The sequence below is a fragment of the Xyrauchen texanus genome, chromosome 47 (assembly GCF_025860055.1).
Source record: "Xyrauchen texanus isolate HMW12.3.18 chromosome 47, RBS_HiC_50CHRs, whole genome shotgun sequence".
NCBI classification, from domain to species: domain Eukaryota; kingdom Metazoa; phylum Chordata; class Actinopteri; order Cypriniformes; family Catostomidae; genus Xyrauchen; species Xyrauchen texanus.
The window spans coordinates 11,100,152-11,120,611 of NC_068322.1; the positions used below are offsets into that span (position 1 = coordinate 11,100,152).

At 38.1% G+C, this 20,460-nt stretch overlaps 2 protein-coding genes across 3 annotated transcripts; one reads left to right on the plus strand and one right to left on the minus strand.

Annotated features, from left to right (window-relative positions):
• Positions 1 to 410: 410 nt before the first annotated feature.
• On the minus strand, positions 411 to 10,257 carry LOC127638902 (interferon regulatory factor 6-like). 2 transcript variants are annotated; one of them, XM_052120638.1, is made up of 10 exons: positions 9,989 to 10,257; positions 7,460 to 7,594; positions 6,877 to 6,999; positions 5,637 to 5,823; positions 5,290 to 5,315; positions 5,158 to 5,185; positions 2,628 to 3,071; positions 1,960 to 2,349; positions 1,110 to 1,228; positions 411 to 937 (listed from the first exon to the last, which is right to left on the minus strand). In XM_052120638.1, exons 2-10 carry the CDS (start codon positions 7,508 to 7,510, stop codon positions 749 to 751), a joined length of 1,557 nt encoding a protein of 518 aa, XP_051976598.1. In that variant the 5' UTR covers positions 7,511 to 7,594; positions 9,989 to 10,257; the 3' UTR covers positions 411 to 748. The 2 variants fall into 2 exon arrangements, with proteins under 2 accessions (XP_051976598.1, XP_051976599.1); XM_052120639.1 differs by lacking the exon at positions 9,989 to 10,257 and having other exon boundaries at positions 7,460 to 7,648.
• Positions 10,258 to 12,087: 1,830 nt separating this feature from the next.
• ccdc87 (coiled-coil domain containing 87) lies at positions 12,088 to 20,460 on the plus strand. The gene is made up of 18 exons (XM_052120591.1): positions 12,088 to 12,677; positions 12,750 to 12,901; positions 13,045 to 13,295; positions 13,380 to 13,599; positions 13,674 to 13,856; positions 14,087 to 14,241; positions 14,673 to 14,796; positions 14,985 to 15,203; positions 15,356 to 15,469; positions 16,164 to 16,252; positions 16,410 to 16,539; positions 16,650 to 16,750; positions 17,465 to 17,588; positions 17,638 to 17,754; positions 19,357 to 19,506; positions 19,608 to 19,722; positions 19,975 to 20,117; positions 20,207 to 20,460. Exons 1-18 carry the CDS (start codon positions 12,503 to 12,505, stop codon positions 20,435 to 20,437), a joined length of 2,793 nt encoding a protein of 930 aa, XP_051976551.1. The 5' UTR covers positions 12,088 to 12,502; the 3' UTR covers positions 20,438 to 20,460.

Below are 20,460 nucleotides of genomic sequence, written 5' to 3' on the forward strand. Positions count from 1 at the left end.
GTATTCGGCTGGTCATGTGATTCTAAAATGGCAGCCTCCATGAGGGAACCCCTGCCCTGTGTAGAATAAAACCGCTTTTATAAGGTTACTGATGTGACTGGAGTCCTCATGTGAGCGGTCATGATTTTATACATGTATCAAAATTACAATTAATTTCTTTAGTAGTAAAACCTTTTTTAACCGGTAAAACATTACTGGGTACACCTTTTAAATTTTAAATGTGCATAAATATATATATATATATATATATATATATATATATATCTGCTAAAAGAGTATTGTCAACTTTTAGGAGTATATGACCATAGATGGCATCAAAGTTAACACATGGACAAACACAAAACACTAATTTTGATTTCATAGGACTAAAAGACAAATTAATCATACAAGGCAACCGGAGATCATCCCTGTAACCATTTAAAATACTGCAATGGTATTTATTGAAATATAACATTTTAAAGACCAGTTTACAGAGAAAACAAAAATAAAGTTCATAAGGGAATAATCCATGAGATGAGGAAAAAAAATAGAAACATCAATGGGTCTTCGATGGAAATGTTTGTGGCTATGTTTTTATTAAGGCAGCAGTGAGGGTGTCTATATATTCCAACTGTCAGAGAAACCAAAGGACGTCTACTTTGAGCAGTCATTACACAGACAATTTCAGTGCTGTGTAATAAACAAGACTGTCATGAAAATAGCTGAAATGGTTTCAACTTTGAGTAATGGTGCCTGGGTTACGCCCCAGTTAGTGGATGTTCTGAGCCCATGTGGCATGAGCATTTTGGCTCTGCAACAGTCTCTGGAGTTCTTTGAACTGCTCCACCGTCTGGTCTTTCAAGTCTGGGTTAGAGATCTGGAGCCGAATGCTGTCTGTAGACCAGGAGAGCTCACCTGAAAACATCTCAGTCAGGATTCTTGCAACCACTGGAACGACCTAGATGGAGACAAAGAATGAAAGCATGAATGTAAGAGCATATGGTGACTGGAACTGTTGTTCTGCCTAACATTTACTTTTGTGTTCCATGGAAATAAAACGAGTCATATAGGCTTGAAACCCTGAAATGAGGGTTTATTTTGGGGTTTCAAGGTTAATCTCATCTCCACACCTGGACGACGATGAGCTTTTTCTCTTTGGGCTTTCTATCCGGCCAGTCCTCACCAAAGCAGAAGTAGATCTCAAAGGGAGGTGGAGTGGGTGCCTCCCCCTTCTGATACATGATGAGACCTGCCAAAAATACAGTCATTTCAGTACACGAGAATATTTCCTTATTATCATCATCAAATCTGAACCCTGATCACAATAACTGACTCACACACTCTCAATAAAAATACAGTCCGATCACTGAAATCAAGCGCTGTCAAGTCATGTTGGAATGAATGTATTTTTGAGATGAGCCCTGAATAGCATATCAAATAAAGAATCATGGCAGAGCTTTTTGATATTAATCAAGATAAATTGTAAGTGTGAATATGTAAGGTACACGGTAGTAACTTTATGAATAAGTGATTAGCTTTCCATAAAATATTAATTATTTAGCTGATTCATAGTCGTTCAAATAGAACACATTCTTGCACCAAAAAAAAAAAAAAAGAGCAAGATGCATCACAATGATTTGAACAAAGCAGGCAACAAGCCTGTGTGGCCACTTAGTTCCAAAAATAAATTTCCCATCATTCTATCTGGCAGCACAAGAAGGATAAAACACAGATCATTCACCAATTACACACCTCAAGATCATCTTTTTCTCTTCATATTTTTGCAATAGCTCTAAAAAAAAAAGTTCCCTGTCTTTTTTGGGATGTGAAAGACATAAAAAAAAAATATGAAATTGCCCAACACATTCTTTTTATTCTATATATCTCTTGAACGCACATCACGAGTCCTTATTACAATTTCCAAACTGTAGTAGGAACTTCCTTACAGGATCTGAATGCAAGAAAACAGATTTCACTCACCCTGGAGGAAGTTATTCAAACTGAACACCCAGATCTTCTTCTCCCGTTCCATTGGATTGGGCGGACCCTGCTCAAGCACACCTGGCCCAGACCAGAACACTTTACACTGGCACAGCCTGATGGCATAGATATCTTGTCCCCTGATCTCCAAAATCAACCCTCGATCCATCACGTCCAGCAGGTGATCAGTGTAGAACCTCTGCTTTTCGTTTTGGATCTCAGCAGTTCCGGGAAACAGCACCTGGTGCAGTGTGACTGGACCGAAAAGCTCCACCTGCTCAGGTGTGGGTGCCAGGTTACCATAATAAAGTCTACAACCCTGAGGGTTACTGACGGTCAAAGAACCAGCTGTCCGACCTCTGTATTGGAACTTGATATCAAGATCAGTTACTAGAGACGAGAAAAGAGAGGGGAAAATTTCATTTTTATTTTTCACATCAACACAGCTAAGGTGTGCATTGATAGCCAAGAGTGAGTAAAGGTTTATTTAAGGCTGGTTTTAATCTTTCTGTACACACCTCCTGGTCAATTAACATCAACATTACTGAAAATAGATGGGTGGGACTAGTTTGTTTATGAGATTTAAAGTATGTCTTCATCCCATTTAAATTGCACTGGTAATCCAGGACGGCAATAATCGCGATTGCAACAAGGGATTAGAGGCTTACAGGGCAACATGTGAGGACTGCTCAGCAATTCAGAGATGCAGGGATGGATCTGGTTTTCCACTTGGGCTGGCACCTCTTGCATTGGGCTGTCCACTATGGCTGTAGGCCCAACAGAATGAGAAACAACTTCTTGAAGGACAGGCGGCGGTATGACTCCAGTCCCCATTCCCAAACTATTTGGATGTCCTCCACAATGAACGGGATATGTCCCCTGCTCCACTTTGATTGGACCGTGACTGGTAAATTCATGAGGGGCAGTACCAGGCTGGGCAAGATGAGTGGTCATAGGAGCACCTCCATTTGTATTATTATGGACTACTTCTAATAGGTTCATTGGAGAGTTATGATGGATGGGATTAAAGCTGTCGGCAATAGGAGAGGTGAATGGAACATCAACTCTAGTAGGGTATGCAGGGTAGCTTCGAGGTTCAACAGCTCTCGGGTCTGTCAGGAAATAAGCACCCCACGTACAGCACAAAAAGAATATGTTAGACACCAAATCAAACTAAAACCAAAATATACATAATTTTTAACTACATATTAGCTGTTTAAAAGGAATATTCCAGGTTAAATACAAGTTAAACAGAAATGTGAAGCTTATAAAAGCACTTACATTAATTCTTCTGTTAAAAAAAAATGTATTATTTGAGCAGTAGAGTTGTTTAAATTGTAATTTTTACAGTCATTTTAGGGTTTGTAGACATAATATCATCATGGCAACAAAGTTAAGAGTAGTTAGTGATGTAATCACACTAAAATCATATTTACACATGTAAGACTGACTCCAAACTGTCTGCATTACTTCCGGGAAAGGCAAATTACTCTGCAAGAACCAACATCATAAAACTCTTACACAGATGAGCACCCTGCTAATTAAAGACCATAAAACACAAATCTCACATCTGACCTCTATCTAACCTCAGGCCAATTTAGGCCTGTCCTTGTAAAACTCACACACATCTGCCCCCCTCTACTCCTCTGTCCCTTTCAGCTCAGAATATCTGTATGTAACCAATTATCATATCTGACATATACAAATAATGTAACTAGGAATGTTTGGTATAATTTAAAATGTCTCAGTGCGACTGGTATAATGATCTCTTTCCCATGTTGATAAAAACTAATGGTAACAAAGTTATAAGGTCTTTGCCAAATGCTGTATAATTCTGGAGGTCTGTGCCCCTGCCTGTATGTTAATTAGGTATGACCCAAGGACTTCTAAACCTAATTACTCCCAAAATTCCCTTTGTTCATGGTTTGGATACTTAAGGAAAGCTGGCCCAGAGCTCATGGAATCTGCATTCAGATGTCCCGCACAGTTGATGTGTGTAATGATAAAGAAATCAGGGTCTCTGTAGTCAAATTATCCCAGACAGAAAATGTGTGTAGTTTTTCTATACCAGGTATTTGCAATTTGAATTTCTTATGTTTGGTAAATGTTTGAATGGAATGCAACTAATTATATTATTATGCTTGGTTCATTGATAGCTTTGAGATTCAATCTGAAGGACTGTTTTTTTTAGTAGATTTCTTATTTACTACAAATCTATGGTCAGAGTTTGCTTATCTAAGCTACTTCAGAAGTAACCCATTAGTTAAGTATGTACTAAAAGGCTAAACGAGAATCTATAAGGACTTAGCCAAGTAGAATTAAACGCGTACCAAGAGTAGGACAGAGAATCTGTAAAACAGAACTTAATTGACTGGGGCTAAACGGTGAGACAAGAATCTACAGGGACTTAGTCTAAAACTTACTAATAACTGAAACTGATGAGTTTTGTAGTTAAAAGACCTGTGTCGGCCAGACACAGGACCCAAATAACATTGAAATAACAAATGCAGACTAGAAGAGAGAATTACTAAAAATAATAAGATACATCCACAAGTTTTTTCATAATTGGAGTCAGATGAAATAAAGAAAAGAATAAATTATAAGATTAATAAAACATGGAACTCAAATAATCAAAGTATTATTTTATGTGCACGATAGAACAGAACACGCAGAGACCTTCATCCACGCTAATGGATGCTGACATTGGACTAATAGGTGGACTCTCCCTTACACACACACACATGTTGTTTATGTCTTGTGGCTGTACTTTTGAAACAGTGATTTTATTTATTTTTTTAAGAAAAGGAGGGGTAAATCAAAAAATATTTTGTGGTAATCAATATTATGCCACAAATGTGGTTGATTGAGCTTAACATACTGCACTTTAAAACCTTGTGAGTTGCATATATAGACAGCATATTAAGGCACATAGTGCTCCCAACATGAAGGCTGGTAGGTAAGGAGCATAAAAGCCTAATGATGCATTCAAGTCATGTCAAAATGATCAAATTTATGAGTTGAGCACACTTGAGTCATAATTATGAGTGGAAAACTCATTCAGTTTGGATGTTACCATAGAAGGTATCTTCCTATTTAGTCAGCTCACTAGGTTTTGGAACAGAGCTACTGAGTGCTAAAGCTAATAGATTCAGGAGTACCAAATCCAACCAAATGACCTACATTTTGAGGATATCTTACCAATGGAGAGGTTGACAAAGTTTGGCAGCTGAAATAAAATAAAAGTCAATCAATTAGTATATGAAGACAGTGTTGATTCATTAATTGCTTCTTTTTTGTTGACCTATATTGAATCAAGTTATTAACACTTACCTCCTCTTCTTCATCCTCTCCTGCATCTAAAATCAAGAAAAGAGTAAATTATTAGGTATGATCTCTCTTACCCCTGAGAGATGTGTTTGGTTAGTTGTAGTTTCTCCGCTCAATCAGATGAATAGTACTAATTTGTCCAATCAAATATGGCTTTCCACAAAAATATAAATGATTCTTTCCAAAATTTCCTTGCATGTCATTAGTAGTGTTATCACATGAAAATTGCTTTAATACAGTGAAATTAACACAAAACTGTATGTTTTCAAACATGAAGCTTTCATTTTACAGCCAATTTAGAGTATTTAGGCCATGTCACCGGCTGGAAGGTATGCATTCCTGGTCCATACCTCCATTGACTGACTGATCGCACACCTCATAGATCTTATAGGGCTGGACAGGGGTGTCCTTAGTGCCATCATAGTGGAGACTGAACTCTCTGCTTTTGTTTAGAGCACAGCGGAGGTTGGCCTTCCATTTGGCAGGATCTGGCTCGTCCACTCCCTCCTGATACTTGCCTGTCTCCAGAGCCCAAGCCTGCAGAGAGAAAAATCAATTAGAAGGACTGAAAAACATAACTGCCATTAGAGACTTTTTGACCATTTCTATATCCCAAAGCTACTGTGCCCAGCTTTAAGACCCCATGAATTAACTTGACAAGCACACGTTTTATTTCCTGTCTTGTTGAAATCTATTACAACAGGAAGTTTGGATGGGACACATTGAAGGGCTCATCTTTTTTTTTTTTATGAGTTATTTTACAATGTATTTTTTAATTAGTTAAAATCACAGCCATGAACCATGATTTGCTACTTGCTAGTTGGTTGCAGGTGTAATTACAGGTGGAGGGACATTCTCATTCTAGAAAGCACTTGATTGGATAAAAATATGGGTAGTGCAAGATGAGTCATCGACATGTCCGTTTTCCTGGATGACATATATATGATACATTTTAAAGCGCATCTCTTCCAAGTGAATTTTGCCAACGTTTAGGAGTACACTAGCATTTAGATGGCCTTAAATCTAACAAATATGGCCTAAACTCCACAAAACTCTAATTTTGATGTCATGGGGTCTTGAACCACACATCTCTAAATGATTCAGGACTTTCTCTTACTTATAACCTCACAGCAATGAAGTGGAATCAAAACTCGCTCCAGTTTTTGTTCTCCGAGTATGGTTGCAAAAGACATTTAACACAGTTTTCACACTATATTTAACAGGTCTTATGAGTACATGTGTGCACACCTAATCTCCCTAGCTCACTTTGTCAATCACTTTCTTTTAATGATAATAATAAATACTGAGAAGTGAAACTACTAGGTGTTTCAGTGCCTTCCAACTCCAAAAGGCGCTGATAATTCCCCCTAAATGACAGTGCAAATTTTAGAGGAGTCAAAAAATAGTCAAATATATATTCAGGGGGTTTTGACAGCCTGTAATGATTCAGGTCTGGTATTGGATCAAAGCACCCATATAAGAGGATAATATGAAATACCCTCAAAATGGTAACAAAAACAGCTTGGATGCAAAAATACACAAAAAAAAACACCTTAATAATAATATTATAGATATATATTTTATATTTGCCTTAAATATAGTGTTCTCCTCTTCCAGGGTTGGCATATGACGGGTGGCATGTCTCCAAGGAATCCGGAACAGCCTGTGCTCTTGATTGAGCCAATGCAATCCAGGGTATTTCCCACTGTTAATCTGTTGAGAAGTGTTTACTAATTTAGAACAAGCCCAGTGAGCAAATATTTCAAATGACCTTCCACTTAACAAGCCCAGTGAGCAAATATTTCAAATGACCTTCCACTTTAAATTTTTCCTCCATTTTAAGCCCTTTCACACCAAATGTGTATAGCATGAAGAAGATTTTGAATAGAAACAATGGATTAGATAAATTAGATTGAAGATTAGATTGCTGTTTTCTGGAAGTGCTGGATGGATGAAAGCAAGGCGGCATCTGAAAATAATTTAAGCGTTCTGACAAAAAAATTTAAATACACTTTATTTCCATTGTTTATGAGGACACTATTTTATTTACCATAGACAAATAAGGTTAAAAATATTCTATGGTCAATATTGTGAGCTTTTGTAACTCGAAACAATCATTTGGCTGCTGTTTTTTTTTATGTCGTCAATAAGATAATTTAAGAATCAAATTCACCTGTGCCAGCAGCCAAGGCTTCAGACGGATCCTCCGAGGTTGACCACTCATGGCACTGGAAAATGAGGGGGGTCGGAGGAGTTGGCGATGGTGAAGCCTGTTCTTTTGTTCGCCTGTTGATCTTAGAATGGTGAGCTATTTTTGGGGCAAAAAGAGGAACGGAAGTTGCATGTTGCAGTCTGGGAGATGGCAACTATTAGAGTGGAACATAAATACAAGCTGAATTAGCAAACATTTTGCAACCAAAGAGAGGTGTGGTGGTAGCAGAGCTGAAAAATAACATTCTGGACCAGTGACTTCCTACGTAGGGATACGTGTGCCCCAGGAGGTACTTGGATAGACAAACATTACAACTTTTTTTATTATAATAGGGTGATATTAGGGCTGTCAATAGATTAAAATAATTTATTGCAATGAATCTAAGATTTTTCATAATTAATTTCTTCAAATGAAAATTATCTAATCATTTACTCACCCTCGTGCCATCCCAGATGTGCATGAATTTTTTTTCTTCTGCAGAACACAAATGAAGATTTTTAGAAGACTATCTCAGCTCTGTAGGTCCATACAATGCAAGTCAACAGGGTCCAGAACTTTGAATCTCCAAAAGGCTTACAAAAGACATAAAATAATCCATAAAAACCAGTCATAATGATTACTTCTATGCTGCCTTTAAGTGCTTTCTGGAGATTCAAAGTTCTGGACCCTGTTGACTTGCATTGTATGGACCTACAGAGCTGAGATAGTCTTCTAAAAATATCAATTTGTGTTCTGCAGAAGAAAAAAAAAATTCATACACATCTGGGATGGCATGAGAGATTTTTCATTTTACGTTGAACTAACCCTTTAACACATTCAGTTCCTTTTTAAAGGAAAGAAAACTAAACATGCAAGTGTTGAGCGTGGTTGGCTCATGAGTGATATTTTTAAGCTTTGATTAAATTCGACCAAAAATACAGCAAAAGACATCTGGCCTTCATAAATATTGATTGTTTTATGTTAACTTAAGAGTATGTAAACATCTGACCCATTGGAATTGTGATATAGTCAATTAAATGTAAAGCAATCTGTCTGTAAACAATTGTTGGAAAAATTACTTGTATCATGCACAAAGTAGATGTCCTAAATGAAAGTTGAAACTTCAGACTTCAACTGTAAATGTGACAAGACATGGGCCTCCAGGCCTCTGCCAAGTCCTCAAATCACTGCTATCAAAGCAGGTGCTCGTGGGAAAACAGAAAGGATGCAGGTATTTAGTTTAAAAAGCTCAGCCGCAGAGGTCATGTTACCTCTGTAAATAAACGACAGCATGACTGAGCACAATGACAGCAAAACGTGAACACCATGTCTGTTCAGTGAAAAGGAGGGGGAAAAGCCATTTTCGTGACAGCGTTGCTGAATTTCACTTATGCAGAAATGAAAAATGGGCTAAGAAACTTTTAGGGACACATCTTCGTTTAAAGTCAGGACACAATATGACTACAGTCATGACATGAGACATGTGGTGTCTTGTCACTGCACTCCCAAATATGAAGTGTTAGGCTAAATACTAGCAAATTCATTCATTGTGTGTCTATAAGAGGAACAACTTTGACCAAATACTAAAATGTAATGCTTATGAGGAGTAAAGCTGGAGAAGTAGGTGGGGTTCCTAATAAATTAAACAATATGTTTAATTTGATAACCTCTAGTTCAGTTCCTTCCAAGTCTTAAATGAGTAATTTGCTGTACACCATAATTGTTTGGCACTCTTTTGGGTCCAGAGATTAAGACTAATATGCTGGGTTTTTATTATTATTATTATTAAAACCAAGTATTAAGAACAAAAGAAAAGAAAACGAAAAGATTAAAATACGGATGAAGCAGAGCAGAGTAAATACTTTGTTTTATTTATTATCTATTGCTGTTTTTACCTCGTTGCCTGTGATAATAGGGGCCGTTCACACAGAGGATATTTTTGCGTCCGTCCGCGCTGTTTTACAATACTTAATTCTGTCAACATGCGCCAGACGGACGTATTTGACCGTTGCGCCGAGTCTAGATGATTTTTTTTTTCCCCTGTGTTTTTTAGACGCCATGTAAGGGGCAGTTCAAACCGAGCATGTCCTTGCGCTGAAAAAACTAAACGCAAGACATTTAAAATAATTGGGGGTCTCGAGACACGCTTAAAAAGTTTACTGTCTTTTTACACGGCGTTTAAAAAACGCGTGGGGGGATAACACCCGGACGCGACGTAACGCTCAAACAAAAATGTTTTCGGTGTAAACGGCCCTTTAAGAGAACTTCAACCCTTAAATACGCGTCTCGAAACACCTGCAATCTGTCTGTTCCATTCGTTACGTTGCGTCTAGCTTCTCTTTCTCCCCCCCCAGGAACGTCTTCGGTCCTACAATTCCCACCAGCCCAAAAAATTACATGAATAACTCCAACTTTAACGAAATTAGACAAGCAAAAACACAAACATATACACAGAGGTGCAAACCTTGAAAATGTCGTGCTTTTTAGTTTATGCAAACCGAAAACACTTGCCTGCAATGAGTATGAGCCAAAGCCTTACTTCAGAGAATTTGTACCCGAGACTGGCTCCGTCAAAGCAGCGTACCTGACGCGCGCATAATTCCAGGTGAGAATACTGATCCGGGTCTTTATGTCCTCAACACGAGATAGAAATATTAAACACTCATGGACAGATTGATCACAGCGCTATTCTGGAAAACTTTCTCGTATCCATGTTGTTTTAATTGGACAGGCATGAGGCAACAGAAAGAATATTTGCAGAAGTTGAGCAGGTACCACCCTTCCGGATGACAGGGGCTAATGTAAACGGAAGTGGTGTGTTTCATTTTTCATACATGCACTGCGAACCATCCATACTCTGTCAGTGATTATAATGTGCAGCAATTGACCAAATTAAACTGTTACAATGTATAAGTTAAAAAAAATTGTGTGTGTGTGTGTGTGTGTGTGTGTTTTTTTTTGGGGGGCAATTAGCCTATGTAGTTACAAAGAATACATATTTGTTGATAAAGCGCGCAAAAGACTACTAGCTTATGAGTTAAAAGCTAAAACGTGATAACAAATGGTGAACATTTTAAATACTCCCAAACATTTATAGGTATACTTTCGTTTACACATTCATATACATTTTATCCTTAAATCTTAAAGGAATAGTTAACTCAAAAATTATGATTCTCCTGTCATTTACTCACCCTAATGCAATCCCAGATGAGTATAACTTTCTTAAGCTGAAGAACATCTCCACTCTGTTGGTTCATACAATGCAAATGAAAGGTGACTGGAACATTTAAAAAAGAAAAGTAATCCACACAACTCCAGTGGTTAAATCTATATCTGGAACATTTAAGGGCAGTGGTGGCCCAGCGGTTAAGGCTCTGGGTTACTGTCGAGAAGGTCAGGGGTTCAAGCCCCAACACCTGCTCCAGGGGTGCCATATCATGACTGACCCTGCACTGTAACCCCAGCTTAGCTGGGATATGTGAAAAATAAATAATTTCATCATGTATATGCAGAAATGTATGTATAATGTGTGACAATTGATCAATTTATTTATTATTATCTTCAGAAGCGATAGTGATAGGTGTGGGTGAGAAACAGATCACAATTTAAGTCCTTTTTACTATAAATTCTCCTCCCTGTCCAAAAAGTGGTGATATGCACAAATAAACGGAAAGAAGAAGAATGTGGAGGTGAAAGTTGAGTTTTATAGTTAAAATGAACATAAATATTGATCTGTTTCCCACCCATACCATTCATATCACTTCTGAAGAGATGGATTTAACCATGGGTGTCATATGGATTACTTGTATGCTGCCATTATGAGCTTTAGGAAGCTTCACAGTTCTGTCCACCATTCACTTGCATTATAGGCAAGGGTGTACACACTTTTGGGTGGGCCTCAAAAAAAATAAAGTTTTTGCCTAAATATCTTTACCAAATTGTCCTTAACAACAGAGAATAGGTGCAATCAAACAGTTCATTCACACTTTCAGAAATCATTGCAATTGCATCGTTTTTTTTTTTTTTTACTATTTTATAAATATATATTTTAACTTAAAGAATAACCTCTTATATTCTGGCTATGCCTGTGATTGTACATGTAGGACCTACAGAGCTGAGATATTCTTCTAAAAAAATCTTCGTTTGTGTTCTGCAGACGTAAGTAATACACATCCATGGTGGCATGAGGGTGAGTAAATGATGATATCTTTTAAATTTTTTGGTAAACTATTCCAAAAAAAATCCAAAACGACCCAAATTATTATGTCTCATATAAGGAAGTCTAAAAGTCAGCAAACAAACAGCTGGTATATTATCAAAACTTTGGAGACACCCATGTTGCTTAACATAGTTTATTATCGATAGAATAAATGTTTACAGTTTTTCATTAACTGACTTTAGAAGTAAATTCCAGGGTTGCGCAATGACGTCATGCGTGACCTACAGTGGTTTCCATGACAACGCCGCTTGTTTGGACTCCGGCATGCAGGAAGAGCGTTCTAATAGCCTACATTTGGCTCTGACATTTTTATAACGATCTTACCTTTGATCCTCAATTATTAGTAGATATTTTAAACACCCAACAAGTTGTAATTTGAGACTTAATTAAGTCGCATAATTGTGACACATAAATGTGCGATCACAGTCACTAAAGTGCCTGGAAGTTGATTTAAACCTAAAAATATTTGTATATTAGACTATGGTGCACGTTTCAGGAGGAGGAAAATGTTTTATTTTTGCACCTTAATTATTCCCGAGTGATTATTATTATTTTTAATTTCGATTTTTAAAATTTTGGTTATGTGAAACTCTGAAAGGTTTATTTAATTGTATTATTATTATTATTTGTTTGACTGCAACATTTTCTATTTGTTTTTAATTGCTTAAATATGTGATGTCAGATGTACCACCTTATTTAATACATGTTAAACTGTAATTTCTTTGTAGATATGTGAGACTTATTCAACATAGCAGACCTAAGCAGACTGCAGGACAAGATAATGTCCAAGCATCTCTAGTTAAAGAATGACAGGAGAAATAACAAGTGCACATAGATTTACTGCCCACTCAAAGCATTGGATGGAGCACACCAAATGTGAGGACCTCATCCAGACCATGATCCACAGTAAAGAAGTTCAGCAGCATTTCAAGAACATTCTGAGACCTCTCTCACTTCTCATTCACCCGGACAAGATGAAAGGTTTGTACTTTGTTCAGAAACTAACATGTTTTGACATCAAAGTGACATAAAATAAATCATAAGTTCTTTCAGACAGGGCCGAGGAGGTGAGATCCAGGTTTTCTGCTTATGAGAAGAATAAAACCACTCCTACATCTCTGGCAGAGCTTTGCAAACTGCTGGAGGAGAGAATCTCTCAGATATCACAGCTCCACTTCATCTACCATGAAGACCAACAGGCTCTGGTCAGTCTGAGATTAGACAGTAAGATGTGTTGTTCATGCAAGCAAACTCCAATTTAAAAACACTTTATATGTGGTTGAATTGATGGATTTTTTTATTTCTGAGTTAATTCATGTACTGTATATCTCTTCTGTTTTTGTTGTAGACAGCAGTGTTGATTTCTGAGCTGGGTCTGATCTGGCATGACCTGAAAATCCCACCTGTTGACATCACGCTGACTCGGGACGAGAACGTGCAGCTGCATAATCAGACATTCAGTGAGGTGCTGGACATCTGTGAGCAGCTTTTTCTGCACTACCTACACTTGATGGATACTTTAAGGAGGCGCGGCGTCTTCAGTGACTATGCCAACCGAAGCAGGCTGGCAGCTCAGCTGGCTTCAGACTGCACTAACCTGTGAGTATGTCCTCTCTTTTTACCTGCTTTGCATTACAATAGCCTTTCTTTTTCATAGAAGACTTTTGCTCTATCTGGTTGCAGCTTAAACGTTCGCTCCATAAAATCCAGGATTGTCCCTGGAATCAAAGCTACAAGGAGACCAAGTGCTGCAACACAGAGAGAACGACAGCAGGGGATGTTACTGACACACTCTCAGCCCTGCCCACGTAAACATGACCTGTTTTTTCATGCCAAACATCGCATGAAAAGGGTTATGATGTGTAGACCTCTGGAAAAGACTGTGGAGAATGAACTCAAGGAGGTCTGTGTGTTTATTTGTTTCAGAGAGTGAGAAATTGATTGAGAAGTCATTATAGTGAGTTCCTCTGTCTTTAGATTGAAGAGAAAATTGGGGAGCTGGATTTGCAACGTGTGTATGACCTCCTGCCCTACCACATGGAGCCAATCATGTGCAAGAAACACAACCAGAGAATGGCTTGTTCAGGTTCCACAGCCAGCGTGCCTAGTATACCGAAACAAGAAAAGGATCCCTATCAAAACAGAGTTGTTAGAATGAAGGTGACCAGGACATTTTATGACTATGTGAACAATATCTCAAATAGTTGTATTACAAGGCTTACTCTTATTGGATGGGGTGATGTGATTTTGCAGTAACAGATCTGAACTGATAACCAAAATGTTGTTGGTTCAAACTTCACAAAGGATTATCCATCCATTGGAGCTTTTCCAGCAGCTGCATGTTGAATCGATATTATTGTTTGTCTACATTTGTTCCTCTGCCATCTCAGGGATGTTGTTCCATGCCAGACCTACAGATGGAGACACTTCTGGAGGAGCTGGAGATTGGACTGCCCTGTCGGCCTCCATCCCCATTAGTCCTGCTGTCAACAGAACCAACATCCAGCCTGGAGAAACACATCACTCCTGCAGATGACCTGAGGAGGTTGGGCTGCTACAGACCATCTTTCACGGTTGTCAATAGCTGCGTTTCCAATGTTGGGACAAATGAGGACGAGCTAATGTGTGCCAGGGCCAGTTGCGTTCCCACTGTCACTTCCGGGGCTTTATCATGCCTCCTTGGGGCTTTCTCGAGGCCAAAGGCTTTTTCCGAAACTTTTGGCCCCGGCTGGCCAGTTGATGGCTGTTACAGTTCGGCTCGTAACTGCAACAAAAAAGGCGATTTCAAAATAGATACGGTTACAAAGTATGTATTTATTACAAAATTCTAGGGGGAAAACATAATGAAATGAACAAAAACAAGACAAGTTTTTGGAAAAGTGGCTAATGTCAATACATACATCACAGTGTCCATATATACAATTTTGACAATTTGATTGGTGCATGCAGGCATATGCTACTATATGTGTGTTTTAGATTGTTACAAGATTATGATGATGTCAACAATGTGAGTAACTGTGAGACAGACCTGCCCCCACTTATCAAAGCCCATACTGACTATGGATCCAGAAGACTACAAAAGCTCAAACTAAGGCTACAGGTACATGCAGAAACAGTCACACTGCTGATTAGGGCACTCCTCATGATATACGAGACAGTATGTTATAATGAAGTTACAGAGATACAGAGAGAATCATACTCACAGATACACCCCATACATACACCTTGACTCCTATATAACAGACTTTATTGTTATTTTACCGGTATGATATGGGGATTGCCTTCTAGGAAATGATGGAGGAAGAGGAGGAGAAGAAGAAGAAGAAGAAGAAGAAGAGTAAAATACTGTTTGAGAAGCCTCCACACCCACAGGGAGCAGTGGTCAGTGTGGCAATTTCGCCACAAATTATCGTGCAGACGGCAGCAGCCCGAGTGTCCGACAGGGTTTTTCCAGAAACCATCAAACTCAGCATGTACCCACCAGTCTACAATGACCTCATTAAAGAGGTGGTACATCTTTAGTTGATATCACACAGCTTTAGGGCAAAGACACAAATTGTTATAATTTTATTTACAGTATTTTCCATGTGCAACATCACTAACACAACATGAAATCTAGGATGCTTATTATTTTAATCATTATTCTAAATATTTAATAGATTGACTCAGCATCAGTTATGGATCGGAACTTTGTTGAAGAAAGTATGGAAATAAAGAAAATCTATGAAGAGTTATCCAAAACTATCCCAACAAAGTATTTCAACTTTGATGAGGCAAGTGATATTCTTTGCAATATTCTAAGGCTTGTTGACTAAATTTACTGTAAGATGTATGTTGAGGTTTTTAAAGAGGTCCAATTTTCCTTGATCTATTGACATATAAGTGGTTATTGTACCATAAACTATAAAAACTGTAAAAGCTTCAGAACTCAAAACTTCCCACCTACTTCCCCCACATCGTGATGTCACATTGTGGTAGACATTTGTATCCAACCACCTCCACAACAACACATCAACACCTACTTTACCTTATTACTTCCGTTGCCTCGCCCAGTAGTGGTGAGATGGCAGGTCAGTCAAGATCAGAGAGCCAATCATAAAAGGGGTGTTTACTGTTAAGTCTTAAAGGAAAAGCAGCACCAAAACAGAGTGTTTCTGACAGAGGGGCAGAATGAGGGTGGAAAATGATCATTTTACAAATATATGGAAAAAAAAGTTGTGCGCAAAAAACATTAATAATATTATACGTGAACCTCAAGAAACATATTAAAATAATAAAAAGGGCATGTCAAAATTGTCTTAACTTTTTTGTGACAATATTGAATTATATTTGTATGGTGTCTGTGTACAGCAAGAAACTTATTATATAGGATTTGTTTATTTTGTTTATAAATGTAGTTGTTTTTAGCAGAAAGTGACCTCACTTCATGTAGTGGGGTCAATATAATTGCCTTTTTGTCTTGAAAAGGACCCAAGGATTGAACCCATACTGTCTAATGCCATGTGCTGCCTGAAAAGAAGGATTAATGAAAAACTGATGAACCCATTACTAAGGAGGTCAAATCCATTCTGCAATATCCCACAGGTGTCCTCTTTTCATATAATCTGTATCCCTTTGCTTCTTATCCTCCACCACCGGTATACTTACTGTGATATAGTTCAATTTGTGAATGTTTGATACAAAAATATGAGTGAAATCTCTAATTATCGACAGAGAGAGAACAGAGAGGGCTGCAAACAGAAAGAGGCCTGTGGATGTGACCACACGAGCATACAGAGCCTGGTTTCAGTGGTGGAAGTGTCAGCTATCACTGGATGATTATCTCAACTACATTTCCAACCAGGTTAGTTGTTAATAAGATGTTAATTTGTGTACTGCCTAAATACATTTCTGATACAGGGCTTTCATCTGGTTTGAACAGTTCTTTCTGTTATTTGTTCTCTGGTTTTGAAGGACTCTGATTACCTGTCAGTGTTGTTTCATCTGTATGACAGTGATGATGAGGAAGAAGAGAGACACAAACTGGCTCAGATGCAGAAGGAAGAGAGGAGAAGGTCTGTAAACAGCAGGCATTCATTCGGTCAAGGCCATGATTATTAGACTTCTCTTGCACTTGGTACTCTATAATAGAGCATTTTCTTTCTCAGAAGTGAGTCATCATCAATCAACAATAACGCCATGCTCCCTTTGAGACATTACAAATATTATATAGATAGATGACAGATCTGCTTAACTTCTAATACTGAGAATGTCAGTGCTAAGGTCAGCAAGTGACCAAACAAAACAATATGCCCACTCCAACACACACACAAAAAATTGTCTGTTTGTTTGTTTTATTTGTTTTGGAATTTGGAATTCCCAATGCGCTTTAAGTCCTCGTGTTGGCTTAGTGGCTCACTTAGTGGCGGAGGAAGAATCTCAGTTGCCTCTGTGTCTGAGACCTTCAATCCGTGTATCTTATCAAGTGGCTTGTTGAATGCGTTACCACGGAGACATAGCGCACAGCTCCACACACAACTCACCACGTGCCCCACCGAGAGCGAGAACCACATTATAGCAACCACAAGGAGGTTACCCCATGTGACTCTACCCTCCCTTACAGCCGGGCCAATTTGGTTGCTTAGGAGACCTGGCTGGAGTCACTCAGCATGTCCTGGATTCAAACTTGCGACTCCAGGGGTGGTAGTCAGCATCAATACTCACTGAGCTACCCAGGCCCTATTGTTTAGTTTAATATCTGTCTGCTTGCCTTACTGTGTGTTTTCCAGAAGGCATCAGGAAAGGATCAATTCAATGAGGAGACAGAAGGAGGAATTTCTTCCTGGTTTCTGGAATGTCAACACCATAGAAATGGGAGGACTTGGGAAGGAACCTAAACTGGATGGCATGTTATATTTTACATCCATTAACAATTTTCTACTATAAAGCTATATCTCTGTAGTATACTGGTACATGTAGGAAAATGCATTCTCATTTAGTGCCCAACAAGTATGAATGGGTAATGATATGTCTGCTATGTGTTTCAGAGAAAAATCCCAATGAGAACATTCAGGATGTGGTAAGTGCATACTCTTTTCCTCATAATATGACACTTTGCACTTCTGTTTTTCACTGTTTTTGTAGCTCTTGTTTTTAGTGTAGGCTTCTGTTTAGCAAAAATAATTTCAAAGCAAATCCTAGCTCTTACTTTCTTACACCGTGTCATAACAAGTTGCAATGCAATGCAGCAACAAGAAATACTATCATAGTTTTTACTTAAAAGAGGGACAAGCCATTTTGTTGATCATCTGGTGTCTATAGAAAGCAACAGTTTGGTTCCAGAAGTGAAAAACACATTTTTTTTTCCATAGGGTAATTGATTATTAATGACAACTTACAAATCAACTAACAAAGATCACCAAAAGAGCTCTCAAACTCTTATATATTTGCATATAAAGGAACATTTTGCAATAAAATAAATTGTTTCTGTAATAATAAACAATGATTCTAAATCAGTAGTTTTATATTTTTCCATCATTTTATTTCAATTATGTAATTCGCAATGATTCATAGGATTGTAGTTCATTTCCTCATGAAAGATGTTAAGTGCACAGTCTTGTACCTTTGTCTTTCTGATTTTCAAATACTTTTTACTTCAAATCAAAGTTTGTAATGTTGTGATTCACCTTGCAGCTGGTTGATTTGGTTCATGAGTTTAGAATGGTTCATGTCTTAGAAATACATGGGAAAAACACTTTCAGAACCAGGACGGCTATGAAAATGTGTGGGCACTGTTATGCTCTGTTTTTGTGGCATTGTGCTGAGTAGCCCCGCCCACTGCAGAATCTCATTGGTCCAAAATTCCAATCCTCATAACTGTACTATACATGAAAACAGCTCATGATTGCCTGTTATTGTTTCACATTGCGCAGCATTTTCACCTTCAATGTGGACAAAAAAATGTTTGACACCAGATTATTTACTCCAGTTGAATAATTTGCTTTTCTTCAAACTGAAAGGAATAGTCCGGTTTAATACAAGTTGAGCTGAATTGATCACATTTGTGGCATAATGTTGATTACCACAAAAATTAATTTCAAATCGTCCCTCCTTTTCTTTAAAAAAAGCAAAAATCGAGGTTACAGTGAGACGTCTTACAATGGAAGTGAATGGGGCCAATTTTTAAGGGTTTAAATGCAGAAATGTGAAGCTTATAATTCTATGAAAGCACTAAAATTATTTTTTTCTGTTAAAACTCATCTATTATTTGAGCTGTAAAGTTGTTTAAAATTAAATGTTATGTCATTTTAGGGTTTTAGAGTTTGATGACATTAAATCATTATGGAAAAGACTTAAGTAAAAGAGTAAAATTTTCTATATCTTTACATTGAAATGGTTAGTGTACATGCATATTATTTACATCTTGTGGCTAAACGTTTGAAAAAGTAAGTACTTTAACGTTCAAAAATTGGCCACATTCATTTCCATTTTAAGTTCCTCACTGTCACCTTGATTTTTGAATTTTGTTTTTAAGAAAAGTATTTCAAAATACATTTTTGTCATAATCAATATTATGCCACAAATGCTGTCGATTGAGCTTAACTTGTATTGAATCCGGAATATTCCTTTAAATTAACCCTTATTATGAAATGTTCTGAAGTCTGTTTTTCCTGGAGAGCAGGGTGAAGGCCCAGCTGCTGGACTGCTGGATGTAGACCAGATGCAGACCAGGCTCGAGAAAGTCTGGAATGCCCTCTATCTGCCTGAAGGACAGCGGATAGACATGGCCATCAAATACAGCTCTCCGGGGTACAGAGACCATCTGCAGGAGGTAGAAATAACGAAGACTAACCACTTCTGACTTTCCATCATGCTGATCACCTGCTTGATGCAACTGGCTGTGCAAGGGTTTGTGTGTGTTTGTGCTTTCAGGCAATTTCTGCATGGGAACAGGCTGCTCAGCTGATCCAGCAGAGGGAGTTATTGCTGTTTAAGTTGGAGGACTTTGAGAGAGTGGCATCTAATCCCAACAGGTTTTTTCAACAAGGTATAATATCTTGCCTCTATCTGCAACCATTCATAATGTGTCTGGTAGTTTTTTGCATGGCTTTGATAGATATTTAAAAGATATTTAAAGATGCTAAATACAAGATTCTAGCATAAAATATTTTATATTAAACAATATTTGCTTGTGAAATTTTCTTGACAAATCCAGGATTGTCGTAAGGTTTAAGACATATTATCGCTCATTTTCTGAAGTCATACTATATATATGTTCTTCTCTTGGATGTAAACACAGGTTATCATGGTTCATCTATGGCTAGAATGGAGGAAGCAAGACAGAGAGAGAAGCTCAACTCTCAGATTTCAGCTGTAGACAAAGAGATATTCGAGATAATTGGCCACATCACAACCCATTTTAATGGCATTGTCACATATAAGGTGAGTGCTCCACAGCTTGCTAGCCCTCTGTCAGTCACCTGCCTCCAGAAACGCAGATTATTGTCAGTACTGTTTTGATTGTGTCACAGGGTCGGCCATACTGTGAGAAAATACGCTGGGACCGTATTGAGATGCTGTACTGGCTACAGCAGGAGAGACGGGTTCAGTCCCTAGAGATGTTCGTAGAGGGACGGATGGCTCTGCCTGTAAGGCTGCCTCCTCTGAATGACAGCCAGGATTTTTACGCAACAACGATCTCACAACAATGTCTGTCTGACTGTGAGAGAAACAGCCAATTGCAGCAACACCCCGAACCCTAAATCAAATACTCATGTCTTAAAAA

Coding starts and splice junctions, on each gene's coding strand:
- LOC127638902 (XM_052120638.1), bottom strand. CDS start 7,510: ATGAGTGGTCAACCTCGGAGGATCCGTCTGAAGCCTTGGCTGCTGGCA. Junction 5,824..6,876: donor AGGAGAACACTATATTTAAG/GCAAATATAAAA, acceptor TTCTCTCTGCAG/GCTTGGGCTCTGGAGACAGG. Junction 5,186..5,289: donor GAGAGGATGAAGAAGAGGAG/GTAAGTGTTAAT, acceptor ATTTTATTTCAG/CTGCCAAACTTTGTCAACCT.
- ccdc87 (XM_052120591.1), top strand. CDS start 12,503: ATGACAGGAGAAATAACAAGTGCACATAGATTTACTGCCCACTCAAAG. Junction 12,902..13,044: donor ATGAAGACCAACAGGCTCTG/GTCAGTCTGAGA, acceptor TTTTTGTTGTAG/ACAGCAGTGTTGATTTCTGA. Junction 17,589..17,637: donor CTAAACTGGATGGCATGTTA/TATTTTACATCC, acceptor ATATCTCTGTAG/TATACTGGTACATGTAGGAA.